The 20873-nt window shown below is 41.3% G+C and overlaps 1 protein-coding gene across 2 annotated transcripts in view; it reads left to right on the top strand.

The window, feature by feature from the left end:
• sema3ab (sema domain, immunoglobulin domain (Ig), short basic domain, secreted, (semaphorin) 3Ab) overlaps window positions 1–20873 on the top strand; it is a 256069-nt gene that overhangs the window by 186629 nt on the left and 48567 nt on the right. For both annotated transcript variants that reach the window (XM_060842583.1, XM_060842582.1), the window contains exons 7-8: window positions 7939–8081; window positions 20686–20800. In XM_060842583.1, the coding sequence (XP_060698566.1) occupies window positions 7939–8081; window positions 20686–20800 (258 nt within the window). The remainder of the gene's footprint in view (window positions 1–7938; window positions 8082–20685; window positions 20801–20873) is intronic.

Raw genomic sequence — 20873 nt, 5'->3', positions numbered from 1 at the left:
AAGTGGTTGACTCTGGACTGCCCTCTGGGTGATTGGATATGGTCATAACCATTGGCCTCACCAGTGACATCAACAACCGGTGAATGAATAAAAAAACTTGAGGAGAAATTCATATAACCTCGTTTCTCAAGTTGCTCACAACAATGTACCATGTTCTGGGGTTAATATGATAAAACAAAGAACTACGAATGCTGTAGATCTGAAACAAAAACAGAAAATGTTGGAGGAACTCAGTAGGTCTTGCAGCATCTGTGGGAAGAAAGTAGAGTTAATTAGGGTTCTGTTGAAGAGGCCCTGCTCTCAAAATGTTAACTCTGCTTTCTTCCCATTTTGGCTGTGCTGATATGAAGCAGCTTGAAGCTGCATTAGGTGCTACATACACACATTTATTCTTGTTTTTTAATTGATAATTTTAATCTGCACTGCAGTAACACTTTGATTTGTGTTCTGGGTATAAACCATCAAATGTTCTATGAATGGCTCCCAACAATTCTCCGTGTCATGCCCTGATTCCTGCTCAAAGACAGAAAGGGAGTCAGTCTTAAGGTCAACGTTGATACCACATTCAGGTTGATGGCATGAAAATAAAAGCCTTGGATGACTTTACCAATTCCAGTTACAGTTGTTGTATGTCAAATTCTTTTCAAATTTGTGTTTAAATTAAATGGATCACACCGGCCGTAACCAATTAGAGCATATTGTCTCATTATGAAGTTTAAAACATGGATGTGGCCATCCTACAGAAAATCCGTTATTTGCAGGGAACCAAAATGAATAAAATTAACATTTATGATCTGAAACAGACCTGTTATTCTTATTTTGAAAATTATCAACTTGCTCGCTTGTAAAGTCTTCCAGATGCTCGATTGTACAGATTAATAAGTGATCATTTTACCAATGACAACTTCCTTCTCACAATTCATTTCTCTATCGGCTTGCCAATGAAATATTGTAATTTTAAAGATTGTAAGTGTCTCCAGGAGTTCAGACCATAGCACGTCCTGAGTATTGGTCTCACTGTGTTGTGAATACAATGACACACTATACATTATTCCATCCCCCACATTTTCTGATTTCTGAACAAAGTGATTTAATGTTTTCCTGCAGCATCAATGTTGACCTGCAACTTGTAGACTGGAAAACAATTTGATTGGTGTGGTCAATAAATAGCCAACAGAGTGCAGCTTACTGAAGTGCTCAAAACCTAAACTATACAAAGCAACTATCTTAAAGTTATAAATCAGGCAGAGAGAGAGAGAGAGAGAGAGAGAGGTTAAGTGCAATGTGGGCAGACTTGAGGGCTCTGAAGTGTTCAGATCTGAGAATGATTATAAAACGACACTCCTATTGTGCAATGTTATTTAATGAATGTCAACAAAACTGAACTTTACTCATCAACAGAGAAAATAGAGACTTGAATAATGAAAAACCATTGACAGTTAAAGAGGGATGCGTAACAGAAATCGTGAAAAAGTAAAATAACTGATTAACTGTGTGTAACAGCATGGAGTTCTGGAGATCACAGTCTGTGTTTATTAGCAAACGAAAACCCAAAGCTTTCACCCAGAATTCCTTTGCTAGCCATTCTTAAAGGGGGTGACTTTTTTTTCTTAATTAGACAGGAGGGCATATCTCCCTAATGAGCAAGCAAGGGCATTTACAGAATCACATTAATCTTTGGACTAATATTTGCACAGCAATGTCTAGGTTCCTGTGTACTAATTACATACCAAGGTTAGCAAATTAATATAATGTGTATATTAATTAATGAAATTTAAAAGCAAATCATATGAAATTGGGTTATTTGTCGCTAATGAATTAATTTAGTGGTCACATTGATCACATTGCGTAATTATACGATAAATGTTGAGTACGCTGTTATTTATATAGTGTAGTTAGAAGACTTAAGTTATACTGTCAGGTACATTTCTGCATATTTGTATACACTCAAGCCAACTGCATGTGTCATTACAGCTAGCCTATTCCTGAGATGCTGCCTAACCTGCTGTGCTTTAACCAGCAACACATTTTCAGCTGTGATCTCCAGCATCTGCAGACCTCATTTTTTACTCATTACAGCTAGCGCCAAAGCTGAGTCTCAAAAACTGTATTAAATAGTGGTTGTAAAAATTGTAATTTGCATGTGCTTGGAGATGATACCAATATCCACAATCTGCACCTTTAGCACAATCAAAATATCCCAAGACATTCCACAGGAGCATGATCAAATAAAGTTTAACACAACCAGGGTGGTATGGTGGCACAGTAGCTAGCACTGCTGCCTCACAGCGCCAGAGACCTGGGTTCAATTCCTGCCTCAAGCAACTGTCTGTGTGGAGTTTGCACATTCTCCCTGTGTCTGTATGGGTTTCCTCCGGGTGCTCCGGTTTCCTCCCACTGTCCAAAATGTGCAAGTCAGATGAATTGGCCATGCTGAATTGCCCGTAGTGTTAGATCTAGGGAAATGGGTGTGGGTGGGTTGTTCACCAGAGGGTCGGTGTGGACTTGTTGAGCTGAAGGGCCTGTTTCCACACTGTAATAGTAGTCTAATCTAAAGAGAAAGTCACAGAAAGAAGAGCAGAGAGACAGAGTGTTTTAAACAAGGATTCTATAGCATAGGGTCTCCACAGCTGAAAATATGGCTGCCGCTATTGGAGCAGTTAAAATAGAGATACATGAAACACTTAAATTTGAGGAGCTCAGATTCTATGGAGCTTGTAGGATGAGGGAAATTACAAAGACAAAGAGAAACGAGACAATGGAAAGTTTTGAAAAAAAATCACCAAACAATGCTGCCACTTTCATTCTCTGGAGGAGCCGGTATTAGACTGGGATGGACAAAGTTAAAAATCACACAACACCAGGTTATAGTCCAACAGGTTTATTTGGAAGCACTAGCTTTCAAAACACTGCCTCATCATCAGATGGCTGTGGTGCAGAATCATAAGACACAGAATTTATAGCAAAATGATTGCAATGTCATGGAATGTAACATTAAACAAATTTAGTTTAAGTCTTTCATCTTTTAGAATAATTATGTTGGTTTCCTACAAGTTTTCGAGGAGAAAGTGAGGACTGCAGATGCTGGAGATCAGAGCTGAAAATGTGTTGCTGGAAAAGCGCAGCAGGTCAGGCAGCATCCAAGGAGCAGGAGAATCGAAATTTCCTGAAGAAGGGCACATGCCCGAAACATGCTGCATCTCCTGCTCCTTGGATGCTGCCTGACCTGCTGCGTTTTTCCAGCAACACATTTTCAGCTTCCTACAAGTTTTGTTTGGTAGTTTGAATATAGTTTATCTTTAAAGCACATGATTCTTTGTTGCTGTTCCGATATACAAAATGTCCATCAGAACCATAAAAAGGACAGCTGAGCATTAGGTGATAAGCTCCAGTCTCTTGTTAAAAATTAATGCCAAAGTTAAACACAATGATATCACCTTTCTCTATTTTAGAGGCATTATTAAACAGCAAACCTTCTTTAAAAATGTTTTCTTACAGACTTGTTTCTTCAAGAATATTTCTACCATTCAGTTTAACTGGCTCACTGATTAAGAGTTAAGCAGTTTTTTAAAAAATTAAATCATTCAAAACGTTAACATAAAAACAATGCAATGCAGAGAAGGGAAAGTGAAGTGGCCACCACAGCCACAAGGTAAATCTTCCACAATCTCATTGAAGCATACAGGCTTCAATACTGACCTCCAAACAGACGCCACCACCAGGGATATATTTCCCTCCCCTCCCCTATCAGTGTTCCGCAAAGACCACTCCCTTCGTGACTCCCTTGTCAGGTCCACACCCCCCTCCAACCCAACCTCCACTCCCGGCACCTTCCCCTGCAACCACAGGAAATGCAAAACTTGCGCCCACACCTCCTCCCTTACCTCTCTCCAAGGCCCCAAGGGATCCTTCCATATCCGCCACAAATTCACCTGCACCTCCACACACATCATCTATTGCATCACTGCACCCGATGTGGCCTCCTCTATATTGGGGAGATGGGCCACCTACTTGCAGAACGCTTCAGGGAACACCTCTGGGATGCCCGGACCAACCAACCCAACCACCCCGTGGCTCAACACTTTAACTCTCCCTCCCACTCCACCAAGGACATGCAGGTCCTTGGACTCCTCCATCGCCAGAACATAACAACACGACAGTTGGAAGAAGAACGCCTCATCTTCTGCCTGGGAACCCTCCAACCACAAGGGATGAACTCAGATTTCTCCAGTTTCCTCATTTTCCCTCCCCCCACCTTGTCTCAGTCGATTCCCTTGAACTCAGCTCCGCCCTCCTAACCTGCAATTTTTTTCCTGACCTCTCCGCCCCCACCCCACTCCGGCCTATCACCCTCACCTTGACCTCCTTCCACCTATCACATCTCCATCACCCCTCCCCCAAGTCCCTCCTCCCTACCTTTTATCTTAGCCTGCCTGGCACACTCTCCTCATTCCTGATGAAGGGCTTTTGCCCGAAACGTCGAATTTCCTGTTCCTTGGATGCTGCCTGACCTGCTGCACTTTAACCAGCAACACATTTTCAGCTCTGATCTCCAGCATCTGCAGACCTCACTTTTTACTCTATGTTCTTAAGGGGCTTGACAGGATCAATGCTGGAAGAATGTTTCCCCTCATAGGAGAGTCCAGGTCCAGGGGGCAGACCAGAATAAAGAGGCATCAAGTTAAGACTGAAATGAGGAAGAATTTGTTCTAGGAGAGGGTTGTGAGTTTTTGGAACACCTTGCATAGAGACCTGTGGGGGCAGAGTCCTGGTGTATATTTAAGGCTGAGATGGATAGATTCTTGATCAATCAGGGAATCAAAGGTTCCAGGAAAAGGGCAGGAAAGTGGATGTGAGGAAGGTCAGAACAACTCTGATCCAGTTGAATGCCAGAGCAGGCTCAAGGGCTGAACCGTCTGTTCCTGTTCCTGTTTGAGGGTCTTATGGTGTAATATTCACAGAGGAGTGCTCAGATTGCAAGGAGAAGGATTATAGGACAAAGGCTTGATTGAAGGGCTTGCTTTCAGCATGTATTGCAGATTAGTGAAATGTAATTCAGTGGAAGGGAAGAGAGAGGCCCAGCATGTTGGATCAAGGTGGCTGAGAGCTGGGCTAGCGATGGTACCACAGAGAAATCTGTTTGGAAAGGTGACTAGTATGAGAAGAGTTTGGAGAATGTATCAACATGTATCTCTGAGTGAGAATAAAGGGAGGGTCATGGTAGCATTTGTAAACGAGACCAATGAAATTTGAACATAGACGTTGATAAAACAAAGATAGTAATGAGAGTTAAATTGCTCAGAAGTTAGGATTTAATATCCTATAGGATGGATTGGATGCAATGTTTGTTAAATTAGAATTCATGATGGAAATAACACTTGGTGAGGTGATGCATATCCTCAGTGCCTCCTGCTAACACATTCATAAAAAATGTGAATCTTGCTCAGATGTTAGAGCAGAGTAAGCAATACAGAATAAAATCTGAAATTGCTGGAAAAGCTCAGCAGGTCTGATCACCTTTGGAATGGTCACTGGATCTGAAATGTTAACTTTGATTTCTCTCCACAGATGCTGCCAGACCTGCTACATTTCTGCAGCAATTTCTGATTTTGTTTCTGATTTCCAACATCCACAGCTCTTTTGTTTTATCATTGAAGTTTTTAACCTTACTCTTTCATTCTTTAGAAGCTGAAGCCTCAAAGAGTTTAATTGCTTTCACAGGATAAGATCAAGGCCTCTTTTTTTCCATTACTGACTGCTTCTCTTCATATAAATCATGGCAGAATTGAGCAGAAGCAGATGCTGACTGAGGGCTGCTTTGTATAGTATCAAGGGCAATTGCTCTGTCAAATAATGAAAACCCATTTGTCTGGTAAACAGGTGCATGAGAATTGAAAAGAAATGCAGTCAATCTGCTCAAATTAAAACGTTCTTTCTACTCCTCACTGGTGTGAAAGCAGAAAATGTCCTGGCAGAGATGGAGAGTGGTTTGAAGCTCAAAGTATTGATGTGTTTAGGGAACGTTTCTTGTGAGCATTACGTTGAATGGTGACTTCTTGGTGGAATTTCTAAAAAGTTGTAATAATCCGAGTTTTCATCGATTTGTGCCACTTAATTTCAACATTGAGTAATAAATTGTGGTGGAGCTTTAGTTTCCATCTTCGCAGTCAAGAAATGCTGCATGAAAACTACAAGAACTTCTATTTCCATTTGACACCGATACTCAGGACGAGACATTTGGGCAGATGACCACAGGATGGTCAGGGGGAGGTCTCAAGGAGGATTTTAAAGAAGGAGAGGGAGGTAAATAAATGTGGACCACAGAACTTATCCAATTATTACCACTTCATTCTTCTCGACATTTAATCCTCTCTCTATCCAATGGAAACAGAAATCCAGTTGGTTATGGTTTCCCTCATATCAAGCATGGGAAGGTTGGAGATTTGTTCCAGAGTAGCCTTTGACGGAACATGCAAAATAATATCTGAAAGCAATGATGCAAATGTGCGTTAAAAGATGCAGATGTGTCACAAATTATAAAGCAAGCAGGAAATATTGCTTTCATGAAACACTTTCTCTGAAACATAAAAAGCAGTACTTCCCAAATTCTGTCATATCATTTTGAACCTTGACCTCTTACCTCAAACTGAGAGTGGAAGAGCTGTTCAGCTGTTATATTTTGTATAAATGTCATGCCAAAGTGAGTATTCCTCCTTCAGAGTTTATAATCCCTTGCTTTTAACTGACCTGAGACCTGAGGCCCACTTGAGGAAACTCTGGTCTAAAGCATTTCACATTTAATGATCCTCTTTGGAAATGCACTCACTGTTATTCTGTGGAACAAATGGCACTGCCAAGTCCCAAACAAACAGATCTCACAAATAGCATTGAAATAAAGGGCCAGTTATTAAACTAGGGTCTTGTTACTTTTAATAGGATTACCCCCTGACAAGAACACTTCCAGAGTTGCAAAGTCAGGAGGAGGGAAATTGATCACCTAATTTTCATTCCTTTTAAAAATGCCACTTGGCTCCCTTTCAGAGTGGGCAGCATTTAAAACAAAAATTAAATCCTCCTCTGAAGCGATCAAAACCCTTGGCCTTCTGGTGTCTCTATCACGGCTGAGCAGTCTAAAGTGCTGGATTAAGGCTCGAGTCTCTAGGAGGCGTGGGTTTGAATCTCACTGCTGCTACTTGTGCGGGTTACCTGTATTACAGCAATGTGTTGAAGCTGCCATTTAAATTCCAACACACAAAGTTGTTTTTTTTGGGGTCGGTAAGTTGGCTCAGTGGTTAGCACTGCTACCTCACTGCACCAGGGTCCCAGCTTCAATTCCAGCCTCAGGTGACTGTCTGTGTAGAGTTTGCACATTCTCCCTGTGTCTGCATGGGTTTCCTCCGGATGGTCCGGTTTCCTCCCACAATCCAATGTGCAGGTCAGGTGAATTGGCCATGCTAAATTGCCTATAGTGTTAGGTGCATTACTCAGAGGGAAGTGGGGGTGGGTGGGTTATTCTTTGGAGGGTCGGTGTGGACTGGTCGGGCCCAAGGGCCTGTTTCCACACTGTAGGGAACTATTTTCTTCAAGAGCTGATCTGGCAGGAGTTCTCCAGTCCTGGTTCCTACTAAATCCTACTCAACACCAAATCCATTGGACTAGCCATGGATTGGAGTAAAACATCATTTTTCTCATGAATGATCTTTTCCAATCAACCTGTTAGAGATGTAATGATAGGCCTGGGAGCAGTGGGACTTGAGTGCAGGCCTCCCAGTTCAGAGATTGGGGACCACATTTCTCTCATTTAATACAACTAACATAACCTGAAATGTAAGGGAATTATTAGGAATGATGTTGGGTTAGCAATGAAATCACAAAAAAAATTGTTTGTTAAAATTTAACAATATTTTAATAGTATTTATTTTGAATTTTGCTCTCCAGAACCAAAATTCATTGGTGCCCACTTGATACCAGAGAGTGACAATCCAGAAGATGATAAGATATATTTCTTTTTTCGAGAAAATGCTTTGGATGGAGAGTATTCAGGGAAAGCGACTCATGCCCGGATAGGACAAGTGTGCAAGGTCAGTTGGATATGTAAGGAATTTTCCAATGATTAAAGTATCTTTCTGGTTTTAATAATTTCATCAGTGGACTGAAGACACTGAGGATGAAGTTGGGGTCTAAGTCAACCATCAAAACCAAATGGGAGTGAAGAGGCAGTTGACTTCTCTGAATCTTCTCTTCACTGAAACTTCTCAGAAAGATAGTTCTTGCTGTTTTTGAAAACTTCTTTCATATTCTTGTTGTCACTTTAGCTTGACATTAGATTAAAAAACCTTGCCAATATTTTCCAAGTCAACAGAAAATGAAGTCTGCCTATGTGAAAAGTTAGCTGTTAATTCACTGTGAATCTGCTTAGTGTTGTTGCACATTAACCAATCCAACCTTGTTGTGAAATTCTAAAGAGAAGGGTGATTTCAGATGGAGTCAAATCAGAAATAAAGGCTATAACTGCAGCTACCAATATTTTTAAAACATCTGTAATGGAGATGTAGAATTCAACTTGAACAATAACATTGAACAAGTTTTTTATTCTTTAATTAATTTAATGGGATGTGGATGTCGCTGGCTGAGCTCAGCATTTATTGCAGGCTCCTGGTTGCCCCTTGAGAACGTGGTGGTGAGCTGCCTTCTTGAACCGCTGTAGTCTACATGTTATAGACAGACCCATATTGTCATGATGGAGGGAATTCTAGGATTTTCATCCAGCAATACTGAAGCAACAGCGAAATATTTTCAAGTCAGGATAATGAGTGGGAAATATACTGTGCATTCATGTGATATACACTTTACTTGATGGATTGGATTAAAACATCAGTTTAATTGAAGTCAGTGGAATTAAATATAGAGGTGTGGAGTTTAAACACTTATTTTATGGAGCAACCAGCACAATGTTCTATCTCAAAAAGCCTAAAGAGTTTCTAAGTTTGGAAATCTAACCAAGTGAGAATAGAAGAGATGGCCAAATAAGGAATATCAGCAGAGCCTACAGACTGTTGAACTGAAGTGAGTGAAGAAAGGTTGTTAAAGAACAAGGATAGTAAGCACACAGCAGACTAGAGGCAGGCGGATTTGCTGGTGTGCACAGTAAGCAAAGCTGCTTCAGATTGCTGTGGGGGATGGGATATAGCAGAGACTTCATTGAGAGAGATGACCTCATGGAGAGTTGGCTCTATTATAACACCATTTGCCAACTGTTATTTGTTTTGAGATTAACTGGTTTAGAAGGAAGGGTGCAAACCAATCTATGGTGCACCAATGAACAACTGCCAGCATTTACAAAACTTAATGTAATCAATATCCAAAACTGAAGAATGTGAAAGCATCCATTTTCTGCAGCAGTGAAGTTATCGATCTACATTTCCCGTAGAAGACTTTAATCTGCTTCAATGCTGATAGAAAATCAGCCGATGTTTATTAAGGATCTCAAGGGCAGAATAAATTCTGTCATTTACGTTCACATCCACTGCACAAAATAGGTCGAGTTCTGGCCGTGATTAGTGAAGTTCTCCAAGTTCAGTGCAATTATTTTATGGGAAGGGTGTAGTGGAAAACGCTGAGCCAGATCATGACATTTATCAAAGCAAAGCGGGTAAATAAGAATTCCTGAGAAGTCTGGAAATTTGTATTAACTGTGGTTGGTTCAAGGGCAATGTTTCTTCAGCTGCTGGATGAATGAAGAGCTTAAAACTTATAAATTAAATGTACCTGAAGTGGACCAGATGACATGATAGTGTTCCAGTCCACACTTCTGTTAATTGAAACCATCCTAATTGAGTTTATCTATAAAATCACCACATTGACATTCAATATTCATAGTGCCATGTGGACCTCATCAAACGTCTACATTCGGACCATATTTTCCTCCTAAGAAATGCCAGGAAAGTTTGTGATTCACAGATTTTCCTTGTAACGAGAGCAGCAAACTACACCTAATTATCACAAGCTGTTTTGGGGCTTGTTTCCCAAATACCCATCAAATAAAAAGCTGAGACGAGTGTAGACATGAGGAGTGTGGTTACTGTGAAATGAAGAAAACTACTCCAACATTATTTATTGATGATTTTCGATGTCTATTGTCAGAGCCTTGTGTTCTGAACCAGCACTGACCTGGAAATCTGCTTCAGATTCATATCAATCTGTTTTGCCTTTGCATGGGATTCCTTTCAAAGCCACTGAGTTATTTATATCTAACACTCAGACAGAACATGACTGCCTATAATACATGGGCCCCATCTTGTGAGCACAGAGTGTTTAAAATAGATAGAAAAGGAAATAAGCAGCAAAATTCATGAAGGCTGTGATGGATTTTGACTAATGCTGATTGTTTGGGTGGCTCAGTGGTTAATACTGCTGCCTCGCAATGCCATGGACCCATGTTTGATTCCAGCCTTGGACAACTGTCTGTGTGGAGTTTGTATTTTCTTCCCGTGTCTGTGTGGGTTTCCTCCCACAGTCCAAAGGTGTGTAGGGCTAGGTAGCTTGGCCATGCTAAACGTAGAGTTATGGGTCTGAGTGGGATGTTCTTTGGTGAATTGGTGCTAACTCAATGGTCTGAATGACCTCTATCAGCACCTCAGTGATTGTGCTGCAAACCGAAACTACCTTCGAAACATTCCTTCACTGCAGTCAACACTAATTAAGAATGCTGGAAAGTAAAAATTACAGACAAAATAAAATTTAAAATTCATCCTAATCCAGAGTCAGTGCTTTGCAAACAGAATGTGCAATAATGGGGAGCCCAAGTATTGGTCAAGATTGACCTTCCAGGAATTAAAATCAAAGTAAGGATGTTTAGTTTGCAGAATTATTAGAAGGAATGATAGTCATAGCAGGCACACTCAGTGTTGATGCACAGATGTTGCAGGTGCTGAGACTGGACACAGAGTGATTACGCTGTGAGGATTTCCACTATCATAATACTCTGCATCAATTAAAAGACAACGACATCATACCTGCACTGTAATCGTCACTCTTCATTTTATCACAATTCACATCAACTCAGCATTCCAGAGAGAACTAACAGTAAATTTCCTTCATGTTCAGAGAAGTTAAACAGGTCTATCAGAAGATTGGAGCTTCCTGAGGTTATTTTATTTGATAGCTATTAACCAACTCTGTTTTCCTGAATTGTGATGACATATTACAAAGGATGTTGCAAAGGATTCTGCAAAATCAATCCTTTGGTCATAAAAACAGACATCTGACCAGATTATTATAGATGATTTAATGAAAAGTAATTGCTCACACCACTCATAATAAGGCCCCAGGCCTGTCTGAGATTGTCCCTGTGAACTGCTGGTACATGTGATGCCTGCACAAACCACTCATATGTTGAAGGGGATGGATGTTTCCTACCTAGATTCGTCAATGGAACTTTACACTCAAATGTCAATTGTTGTGTCCCACCTGATGGATCAAAATAGAAACAGGAAAATATTGTCCATGTTTTTGAGTGTATCTTTACAGATACATGAATGGGCTGGGAACAGAAAGATACAGACTGCGTAATGGCAAGATGTTTTTAGTTTAACAAGGCATCATGTGCAGGCACAGTGTTGATGGGCTGAAGGGCCTGTTCCTGTACTTTACTGTTCAATGCTCTTTATTTATTGAGTCAAAAAAACTTCTTGCTAACTGGGAGCAACCCTCTGAAAGACATCGGTGACGTCAGAATGACAGAAAATGATAGTTTTAAACTGTTTGGGGAGCAATGGCATTGAGAGTGATCAAGTGATCATATTCTAAGTGAGGGCCTCAAGTGATTGTAAGCCACAGAAACAAAACTTGTTTACATCAATCATCAACAAATGATGATCCTGTGAAATATCATACAACCACAGAATTCTAACTGTGCCGCAGGTGGCCATTCCCTCCATTGTGTCTGTGCTGGCTTTTCTAATGAATGTCATTGCCTAGTGCCAACCTCCTGCTTTTCCCATATCCCTGAAGACCATTTCTATCCAGATATCCACCTAATCCCTTTCTGAATGTCTTGGTTAAATTTACCTCCATCACCTTTCCAGCCAGTGCATCCACATCCTGACTATTCATGGGCTTTTCCTCACATCACAACTGCCAATCATTTTAAACCTATCTCCTCTCATTCTTGTTCATTTTACAAGCAGCTACAGCTTCTCCTGATCTGCCCTATTCAGCCTGCTCATGATTTTGAAAATCTCCATCAGATTTCCTCTTGGTCTTCTTCAACCTATCCTTATAACTGATGTTTCTCATCAGTCAAACCATTATTGAGTTGTTTCTGCACTCTCTACAATGCATTCACATCTTTCCTATAATGCAGCATCCACAATTGGACACAATACTCCAAATAAGGTCTAACAAGTGTCTTGTACAAGAACACTGTCTGCTTCTTTAACTGCTCTCACCATCTGTTCTACCATCTTGAATAATCCTGCACCCTTTTCGAAGTGTACAATCCATTTTATGTTGTTCGTCCTTGTGACATATAACAGCTCTTACTAAATGTTAAGAATGACTGTTTTCAGTTTATGGAGGGGGTACTCCATTTGCATTTGCAGCTTTTGTGGTTGCTATCAATATGGACTGTTCAAGTGGTCTTAAAACAGATCGCTGCTCATTATTATAATATTAACCACACCTACGGGAGATCGCCTAACACAGATCCCACACTTGTCTGGAACATAGAACACTACAGCGCAGTACAGGCCTTTCTGCACTCGACGTTGCGCTGACCTGTGAAACCAATCTGAAATCTACCTATCCTAAACTAGTCCATTCTCATCCATATGTCTATCCAATGACCATTTAAATGCCCTTAAAGTTGGCGAGCCTACTACAGTTGCAGGCAAGGCAAGGCATTCCATCCCCTTACTACTCTCTGAGTAAAGAACCTACCTCTGATATCTGTCCTATATCAATCATCCCTCAATTTAAAGCTATGTCCTGTTGTGCTATGGTGCTGGGGTAATGTCCCTACCTCATGGCCAGTAGGCCTGGGTTCAAGTGCTACCTGCTCCAGAGAAGTATCCCAGTTCTCTAAACAAGTTGATGAAAAATATCTCCACGTTCACTCATTTGTCTTAGGCCATCCTCGCACATCCACCCCTGTAAATGGTCTGCAGCAATGCCATGGCGTTTGTCATTAACTACACCCAGACCAACCCTCCACTTCCTGGTGCTCTCCACCTTGCTTCAAGAAGATATCACTGCCATGTTTTAGCTCTGGTAAAGTGGCAGAAATGATATTATCTCTTTTGCAAATTAATTTTAAGAGTTTAACTTCTTTCTTTTGCAATTTTGAGCATCTTTTCATTTGCATATGGTGCATTTTTGCAATAGTTAACAGACATTTGATATTCTCATTTCAATAATTTGTTTCCTTAACTAGATCATTGCTTATTGTTCCAATTTCTGAGGTAGACACCAAAGGGAAAAGAATGTAGCATCTTAGGAGTTTTATTTCATGTTCCTTTTTTGTCTTGTTAGTGCATCTTTCACCCTCACAAATTCAAATCTGCAGTCTCTATCTGTCTTGTAACTTTTGCATCTCATCTGCAATTAGTTGTTATCATTTGATCCTAAATAGTCAAATTTACCACTTGTTCCAGTGTGACACTGTCTACTCCAACTTTCACTCTCATATTTTCTAATATATTCCTTCCAACTGCCATTGATTTGTCTTGTTTTGGTGTTCATACTGAATCCACATTCTAAACTTAGAGATTTTATACAATCTACAATATTCTACCAGACATTTGCTGATTTTGCAAGTTGCAATGTGGTGTCAGTGTACTACAGGTTTGCAATGTTCCTGCCTCCAGCTGTATCCCTGGAAGTGGAGTAATTCCCTGAATATTTGTGCTGTGTACGGATTGAATTTAAGTGACCAGACAACATGATGTTGAATTTCTCTCTTCACTTGAATCTGATTGTCTCTCTTCTAGCCTGACACTTGCTATTTATTCCCAATATAGACTTTGGATAGATCTCACATCTTTACTCTCAGTGTCACATTTCAACAACACCTCTCTTAACTTTATGATAAACATCATCAACTTAATTTTTCATATTCTACAAAACACATAAAAAATTTTAATGACTTCTAGGTATTTATTATTGAAGATTTTATTTTGAATTAAATATTCCCTCTCTTGCTTCTGCTTCATTCTAAATGCAGACTGTTTCATCAAACTCAAACATGTTGTTATTTCTGTCGATTTTGCTTCTCAACATAATTTTAATGAAATGATTAATTCAGCTCATGGCTGTGAGATGATATCAGTTTACCTAAAAATAATCTGCTGTTGATTAGCAGGAAATCTGACATCAAGAATATATTAAGATTAGATTAGATTTACAGTGTGGAAACAGGCCCTTCGGCCCAACAAGTCCACACCGACCCGCCGAAGCGAAACCCACCCATACCCCTACATTTACCCCTTACCTAACACTACGGGCAATTTAGCATGGCCAATTCACCTGACCCGCACATCTTTGGACTGTGGGAGGAAACCGGAGCACCCAGAGGAAACCCACGCAGACACGGGGAGAACGTGCAAACTCCACACAGTCAGTCGCCTGAGTCGGGAATTGAACCCGGGTCTTCAGGCGCTGTGAGGCAGTAGTGCTAACCACTGTGCCACCGTGCCGCCCATTAAGATCCTTTTAAATCAGATCTTGTAACTATTTCATTTGAAATTGCCCTTAGCCTCAGTTTGTTTAGTTTCAACTCAGCCTCTTTGCATTACATTGTGGGTTGGTGCATTAAACAAAGCAAGATTCTACTGAACATTTTCTGTAGTCCAGCTTCGCCAAACAGCTTAGTCAAATTATGGGAGGAAAATGCAATGATTCAGTGCAGCACCCCATCAGCATTGCAGTGTCAGCCTTCATTGTTATGCTCAAGCCCTGGAGTGCAAATTGAACCCAGAACTTTGTTAATCAAGGGAGACCAAGCTGTCGACTGAGCTACAGCAGGTCGTTTAATATTAAACAGCTCTCTCTTCAAAAACTCATTGTTGTAGTTGTAATGTCTGCAGCAAGACTTTCAATACATGATCTAGGTAGGGAACCTGCCTCTTACAGCCTTCTCTCTAACAAATTTGCAGGCTCTTTTAGGGGAAAACAGCTACCTTCCATGAGATATAGATCCCAGGTACCTTGCTTCCTGAGTTCGGATGACCATCCAAACATTTGATTTCACAAACCCTGCCAACGCTGTGCCTATTCTGTGATCTGGGCACTTAACCCAATGCACAGCAACCCTGCACCACTGCATCAGAGTTTTATAATTCAGAGTTTTGTATATCCCTTTTATTACTCGCCTTTATCCAACATGTCTCGCCATGACAAGATTCAGAACTGCATTTTCCGAGGCCCTGAACAACATTAGCAACAGTGAATGAGTTGGCAAAATCAGAAAATGTTAGGTTCTGAACTTGAGGGAATAAATGTCCAATTTTCCACCCAAGCATCGAATAACAAGAGAACAATCTCACTAGTGAATGGTGAGGGGCCTATTTGCACATGTTGACATCTCATGATTGCCTAATTCCATGCAGGGCGTTGCTGTCCAGGCAATGGAGAAAAACGGAATTGTAAAAATTCCAGACATGAGCTCCTGAGCAGGTACTTGACTGCTGGACCTGACCTGCTCCTTCTGTTGTTGTGGTTCTGTTCGCCAAGCTGGGAGTTTTTGGTGCAAACGTTTTGTCCCCTGTCTAGGTGACATCCTCAGTGCTTGGGAGCCTCCTGTGAAGCGCTTCTGTGATGTTTCCTTCGGCATTTATAGTGGCTTGTCTCTGCTGCTTCCGGTTGTCAGTTGCTGTCCGCTGCAGTGGCCGGTATATAGGGTCCAGGTCGATGTGTTTGTTGATAGAATCAGTGGATCAGTGGATCAGAAAAACACATCGACCTGGACCCAATATACCGGCCACTGCAGCGGACAGCAACTGACAACCGGAAGCGGCAGAGACAAGCCACTATAAATGCCAAAAGAAACATGACAGAAGTGCTTCACAGGAGGCTCCCAAGCACTGAGGATGTCACCTAGAAAGGGGACGAAACGTTTGCAACAAAAACTCCCAACTCGGTGAACAGAACCACAACAACGAGCATCCGAGCTACAAATCTACTCCTTCCCTGGATCTCCAACTTGGCTGGTATTCCTCAACATCTCATTCCACATTTCACCCTCTATCCATGGACACTGGCACCAGAAAAACATCAGCCTCACCAAATCGCATCATATATCTGGGTCTGATTTATAATGCTGTTTAACATTTCTATATCACACTGACATGCTTTTTGGTGAGGTCACACCCGGAACAGTGTCCACAGCTTTGGTCCTAGAGCATGTACTGGCATTGGACGCTGTTCAAAAGAGATTAACTTGACTGTTAGCGGATTTGTTGACTTTATCAAGAACTGCTAAGCAGGGTTAGGCCGTGATTGATTCAAATTTAGAACAATGAGAAATGGACTTCCTGAAGCAGACAAGATTCTGACAGGGATCCACAGGGTCGAGTGGGAAACTCTCAAACTAGGGGTATTCATTTCTTCTCTCAGAGGGTAATGGATGTCTGAATTCTCCAGCCAAGAGAGTTGTAGAGGCTACATCACCACAAATATCCGAAGAGGAGGTAGATAAATCGTTGAAATATCGAAAAGTTGAGGACTATGAAAAGCTGAAGAATTGAGGGCTGGGGCAGGTCAGCTATGATCTTGTTGAATAGCAAGTTAGGTTTGGTGGACTGAATCCTATTCGTTGTGTTATGGTATTGTAGTACAGTGTGCTTTGTGCGCAGTGACTGGCTGTTATCTCATGCATCAGAACAGAGTCCATCCCAGGGCTCTTAGCTAGTTTCTCATCACTCAAACACTTTGACTTTACATCAATGCTCACAACATTCCTGCGTCCCCTATTAGTGCGGGCGGATAGTGGCCAATCAGCTTGTCATGTTTCATGACAATGAACTGTCCAGGGGAAGGGACTGGTCCTTTGTCATATTTTGAAAAAGTAGTATTAGTTGTGTGAAGGAATGCTACTGGTATTTGGGGAGTTGTTAAATTGATTCAGATCTTGGAAAACAGTGATTGTTCTAGGTTGTGTACTGATTATGAAAGTTCAAAATGTACCAATAAACAATAATAAAACATTATTACTGACCTTATGGGAACACTAATCATGTCATGGTGTATCTATTTTGGGAGTATATGGTCAGTGATGTCACCAGCATTTAATATGAATGGTAATGTACTGGAATGATATACTGGAGATGTACTGGAATGGAATCAGGAATTAGGACTTCAGTTCAATGGAGAGACTGGAAACTTTGTTCTCCGTACGTCAGGAAAGTTGCAGGGGGTATTTAACACCAATGTTAAACATTAAGAGGATTTGATAGCAGACAGGGAGAAATTGACAGTTGGGTTGCTAGGCAGAGAACACCGACTTAAGAAAATTTATAAAAGAACCAAAGTGAAAAGTGAGATGAAGTTTTAAAAAATAATAATTTTCAAAAGAAAATTAGAACCAACACTTACAAAAACAAGATCAACATGCTTTGGGAAAGGTGAAATAAATTGGACAGCTCCTTCAAGAGGTTGGAACAGTCTATAATGGACTGTCGGGTATCTTTCCTCATTCTTGGACTTGTTGGTCCCACTGACAGATTGTGAAACTCTTATTCCATTAAAACCCAAGTGGAATCACCAGCTGACCACAGTTGGAGGAGTGAGTCCAGGCCTGCTGCACCCGTCAGTTTGCAATCTAGATTAGCAATCCTACTGCAACCTGGGACCACTTGTACAGAGGGGAAAACATCCAAGATGTGAAAGAGTTGTGCTTTTTGACTTTATTCTGCTTTAATTGTGAAATAAACTCAATATCAGACAACATGAGAGAAGCTTGAGAAGAATTACTCTTGTTTGATTGTAGGATTATCTGACTATCCTGACTGAACACTTTCACTGATGTGCCGGATAAATTATATGATGTGTCTGGCATTGATGTTAGCCGCAGTATTCATGTACATTTGTATTGGTGATGTTTTGTCCCTCAATGCTGCATGGCTCTGTCCACATAGGATCACATCATGTCTGCTACTGCTGCTTACTTAGCCACATTACTGCCACTTCACAATCTATATGACATTTTCCAAATTATAACTTACACTAAAATCATCTGTTAATAGTAAAGGAACAATACCCAAACTCTTTAATATCCATCTGACCATGGAAGTAAGAAACATTGCTGTAGTTTGTAGAATGTAACTTCTGTTTAATGGATCAGATTTTCCCAATTGGGCTGCTTCCCCAAAGTTATTGTCATGGTTTAAGGCTCATTCAGAAGGTCAGGAGGAATGGGATTCAGGGGAACTTAGCTGTCTGGATACAGAATTGGCTGGCCAACAGAAGACAGCGCGTGGTAGTAGAAGGAAAATATTCTGCCTGGAAGTCTGTGGTGAGTGGTGTTCCACAGGGCTCTGTCCTTGGACCTCTGCTGTTTGTAATTTTTATTAATGACTTGGATGAGGGGATTGAAGGATGGGTCAGCAAGTTTGCAGATGACACAAAGGTTGGAGGTGTCGTTGACAGTATAGAGGGCTGTTGTAGGCTGCAGCGGGACATTGACAGGATGCAGAGATGGGCTGAGAGGTGGCAGACGGAGTTCAACCTGGATAAATGTGAGGTGATGCATTTTGGAAGGTCGAATTTGAAAGCTGAGTACAGGATTAAGGATAGGATTCTTGGCAGTGTGGAGGAACAGAGGGATCTTGGTGTGCAGGTACATAGATCCCTTAAAATGGCCACCCAAGTGGACAGGGTTGTTAAGAAAGCATATGGTGTTGTAGTTCTGTTCGCCAAGCTGGGAATTTGTGTTGCAGACATTTTTTCCCCTGTCTGGGTGACATCCTCAGTGCTTGCGAGCCTCCTGTGAAGCACTTCTGTGATCTTTCCTCCGGCAATTGCAGTGGTTTGAATCTGCTGCTTCCGGTTGTCAGTTCCAGCTACAATCTTCTCACAAACTTTAAAAGCATATGGTGTTTTGGCTTTCATTAATAGGGGGATTGAGTTTAAGAGTCATGAGATCTTGTCGCAGCTCTATAAAACTTTTGTTAGACCGCACTTGGAATACTGCGTCTAGTTCTGGTCGCCCTATTATAGGAAAGGTGTGGATGCTTTGGAGAGGGTTCAGAGGAGGTTTACCAGGATGCTGCCTGGACTGGAGGGCTTATCTTATGAAGAGAGGTTGACTGAGCTTGGACTTTTTTCATTGAAGAAAAGGAGGAGGAGAAGGGACCTAATTGAGGTATACAAGATAATGAGAGGCATAGATAGAGTCGGTAACCAGAGACTATTTCCCAGGGTAGAAATGACTAACACGAGGGGTCATAGTTTTAAGCTAGTAGGAGGAAAGTATAGAGGCGACGTCTGAGGCGGGTTCTTTACACAGAGAGTTGAGAGAGCATGGAATGCGTTGCCAGCAACAGTTGTGGAAGCAAGGTTATTGGGGACATTTAAGAGACTCCTGGACATGCATATGGTCACAGAGATTTGAGGGTGCACACATGAGGATCAGTGGTCGGCACAACATCGTGGGCTGAAGGGCCTGTTCTGTGCTGTACTGGTCTATGTTCTATGAATGTGGCTCAATGCTGCTCAAAGTGACTGTGTTAATTTACCAAGACAATGAAACCTTCATCCACAACTTGAAAGGCATGCTAATTGCCCTGCCCACAAAGTGGAATCAATAGGCAGCATTTGTACTCAATAGTTATCGTGAATAAGTTCTTGCAGAGCTCTGCAACAGCCCCCTGCCAGTTGAACGCTCATATCTGATTGGAACCTTGGATCTACATTGAGATAAACTTCACACACTGATCACTGAAATGCCTGTAGATAGAAGTGGAATTCCAAAATAGTCTAAAGTGCTTTCCTCTCACATCAGAGGATATGTCCGCAATCAAGTCTGTGGAACTCATTGCCACAGAGGACTGTGGAGACACATCATTGAGTGTATTTGAGACAGAGATAAATAGAGTCATGATTGGTAAGGGGTTCATGGCTTACAGGGAGAAGGCAGGAGAATAGGGTTGACAAACATGATTGAATGGTGGAGCCGACTCAATGGGCCAAATAGCCTAATTCTGCTCCACACCTGATGATCTCATTGGATTATGAATTTAGTGGTCTGACAGAATATAAACTCTATTCCTTCAGGTGGCAATGAAACTAACCAAGATCTAAAATTATCACGGGGGACCAAAAGTTAGAAATATCTGGACGTGCAATGGGCCAGGAATTTCTGTCAGAATTCATTAATGTCAGGGTTTTGTTGAAGAAGGACAGCAGCAGAAATTTCACTCCACTGTCAAGAGAACCGCAGAGGTTTGCAGATCCCAGAGACAGCTGTGTGCAATGATGGAGTTAGCACAGTCTGCGATCACATTGGCAGATCCAGCTCAGGCTCGCTCACATCAGCAGAGCTGGGGCCCATGAATTTCCAGATCTCCTGATGAACAGACAGCACAGTTTATCAAAAACAGTTGCAAAAAAACTTTCTTCTTCTATTAACAAAACGCTGTCACATTATTGTGCTTGGTGCATCTAATTGTCTCATCTTCCCTCTGCCATCAGAATGACTTTGGAGGCCATCGAAGCCTTGTCAATAAATGGGTGACTTTTCTTAAAGCCCGCCTGATCTGTGCAGTACCAGGACCAAATGGCATCGACACACATTTTGATGAATTAGGTAAGTAGGAAAACAGATACCACAACAAATCATTGTTCACTTTTTTTTCAACACATTCTCCATGTATCTAAAT

The sequence above is a fragment of the Hemiscyllium ocellatum genome, chromosome 23 (assembly GCF_020745735.1).
Source record: "Hemiscyllium ocellatum isolate sHemOce1 chromosome 23, sHemOce1.pat.X.cur, whole genome shotgun sequence".
Classification (NCBI taxonomy): Eukaryota; Metazoa; Chordata; class Chondrichthyes; order Orectolobiformes; family Hemiscylliidae; genus Hemiscyllium; species Hemiscyllium ocellatum.
This window is presented reverse-complemented; position numbering and strand designations above follow the sequence as displayed.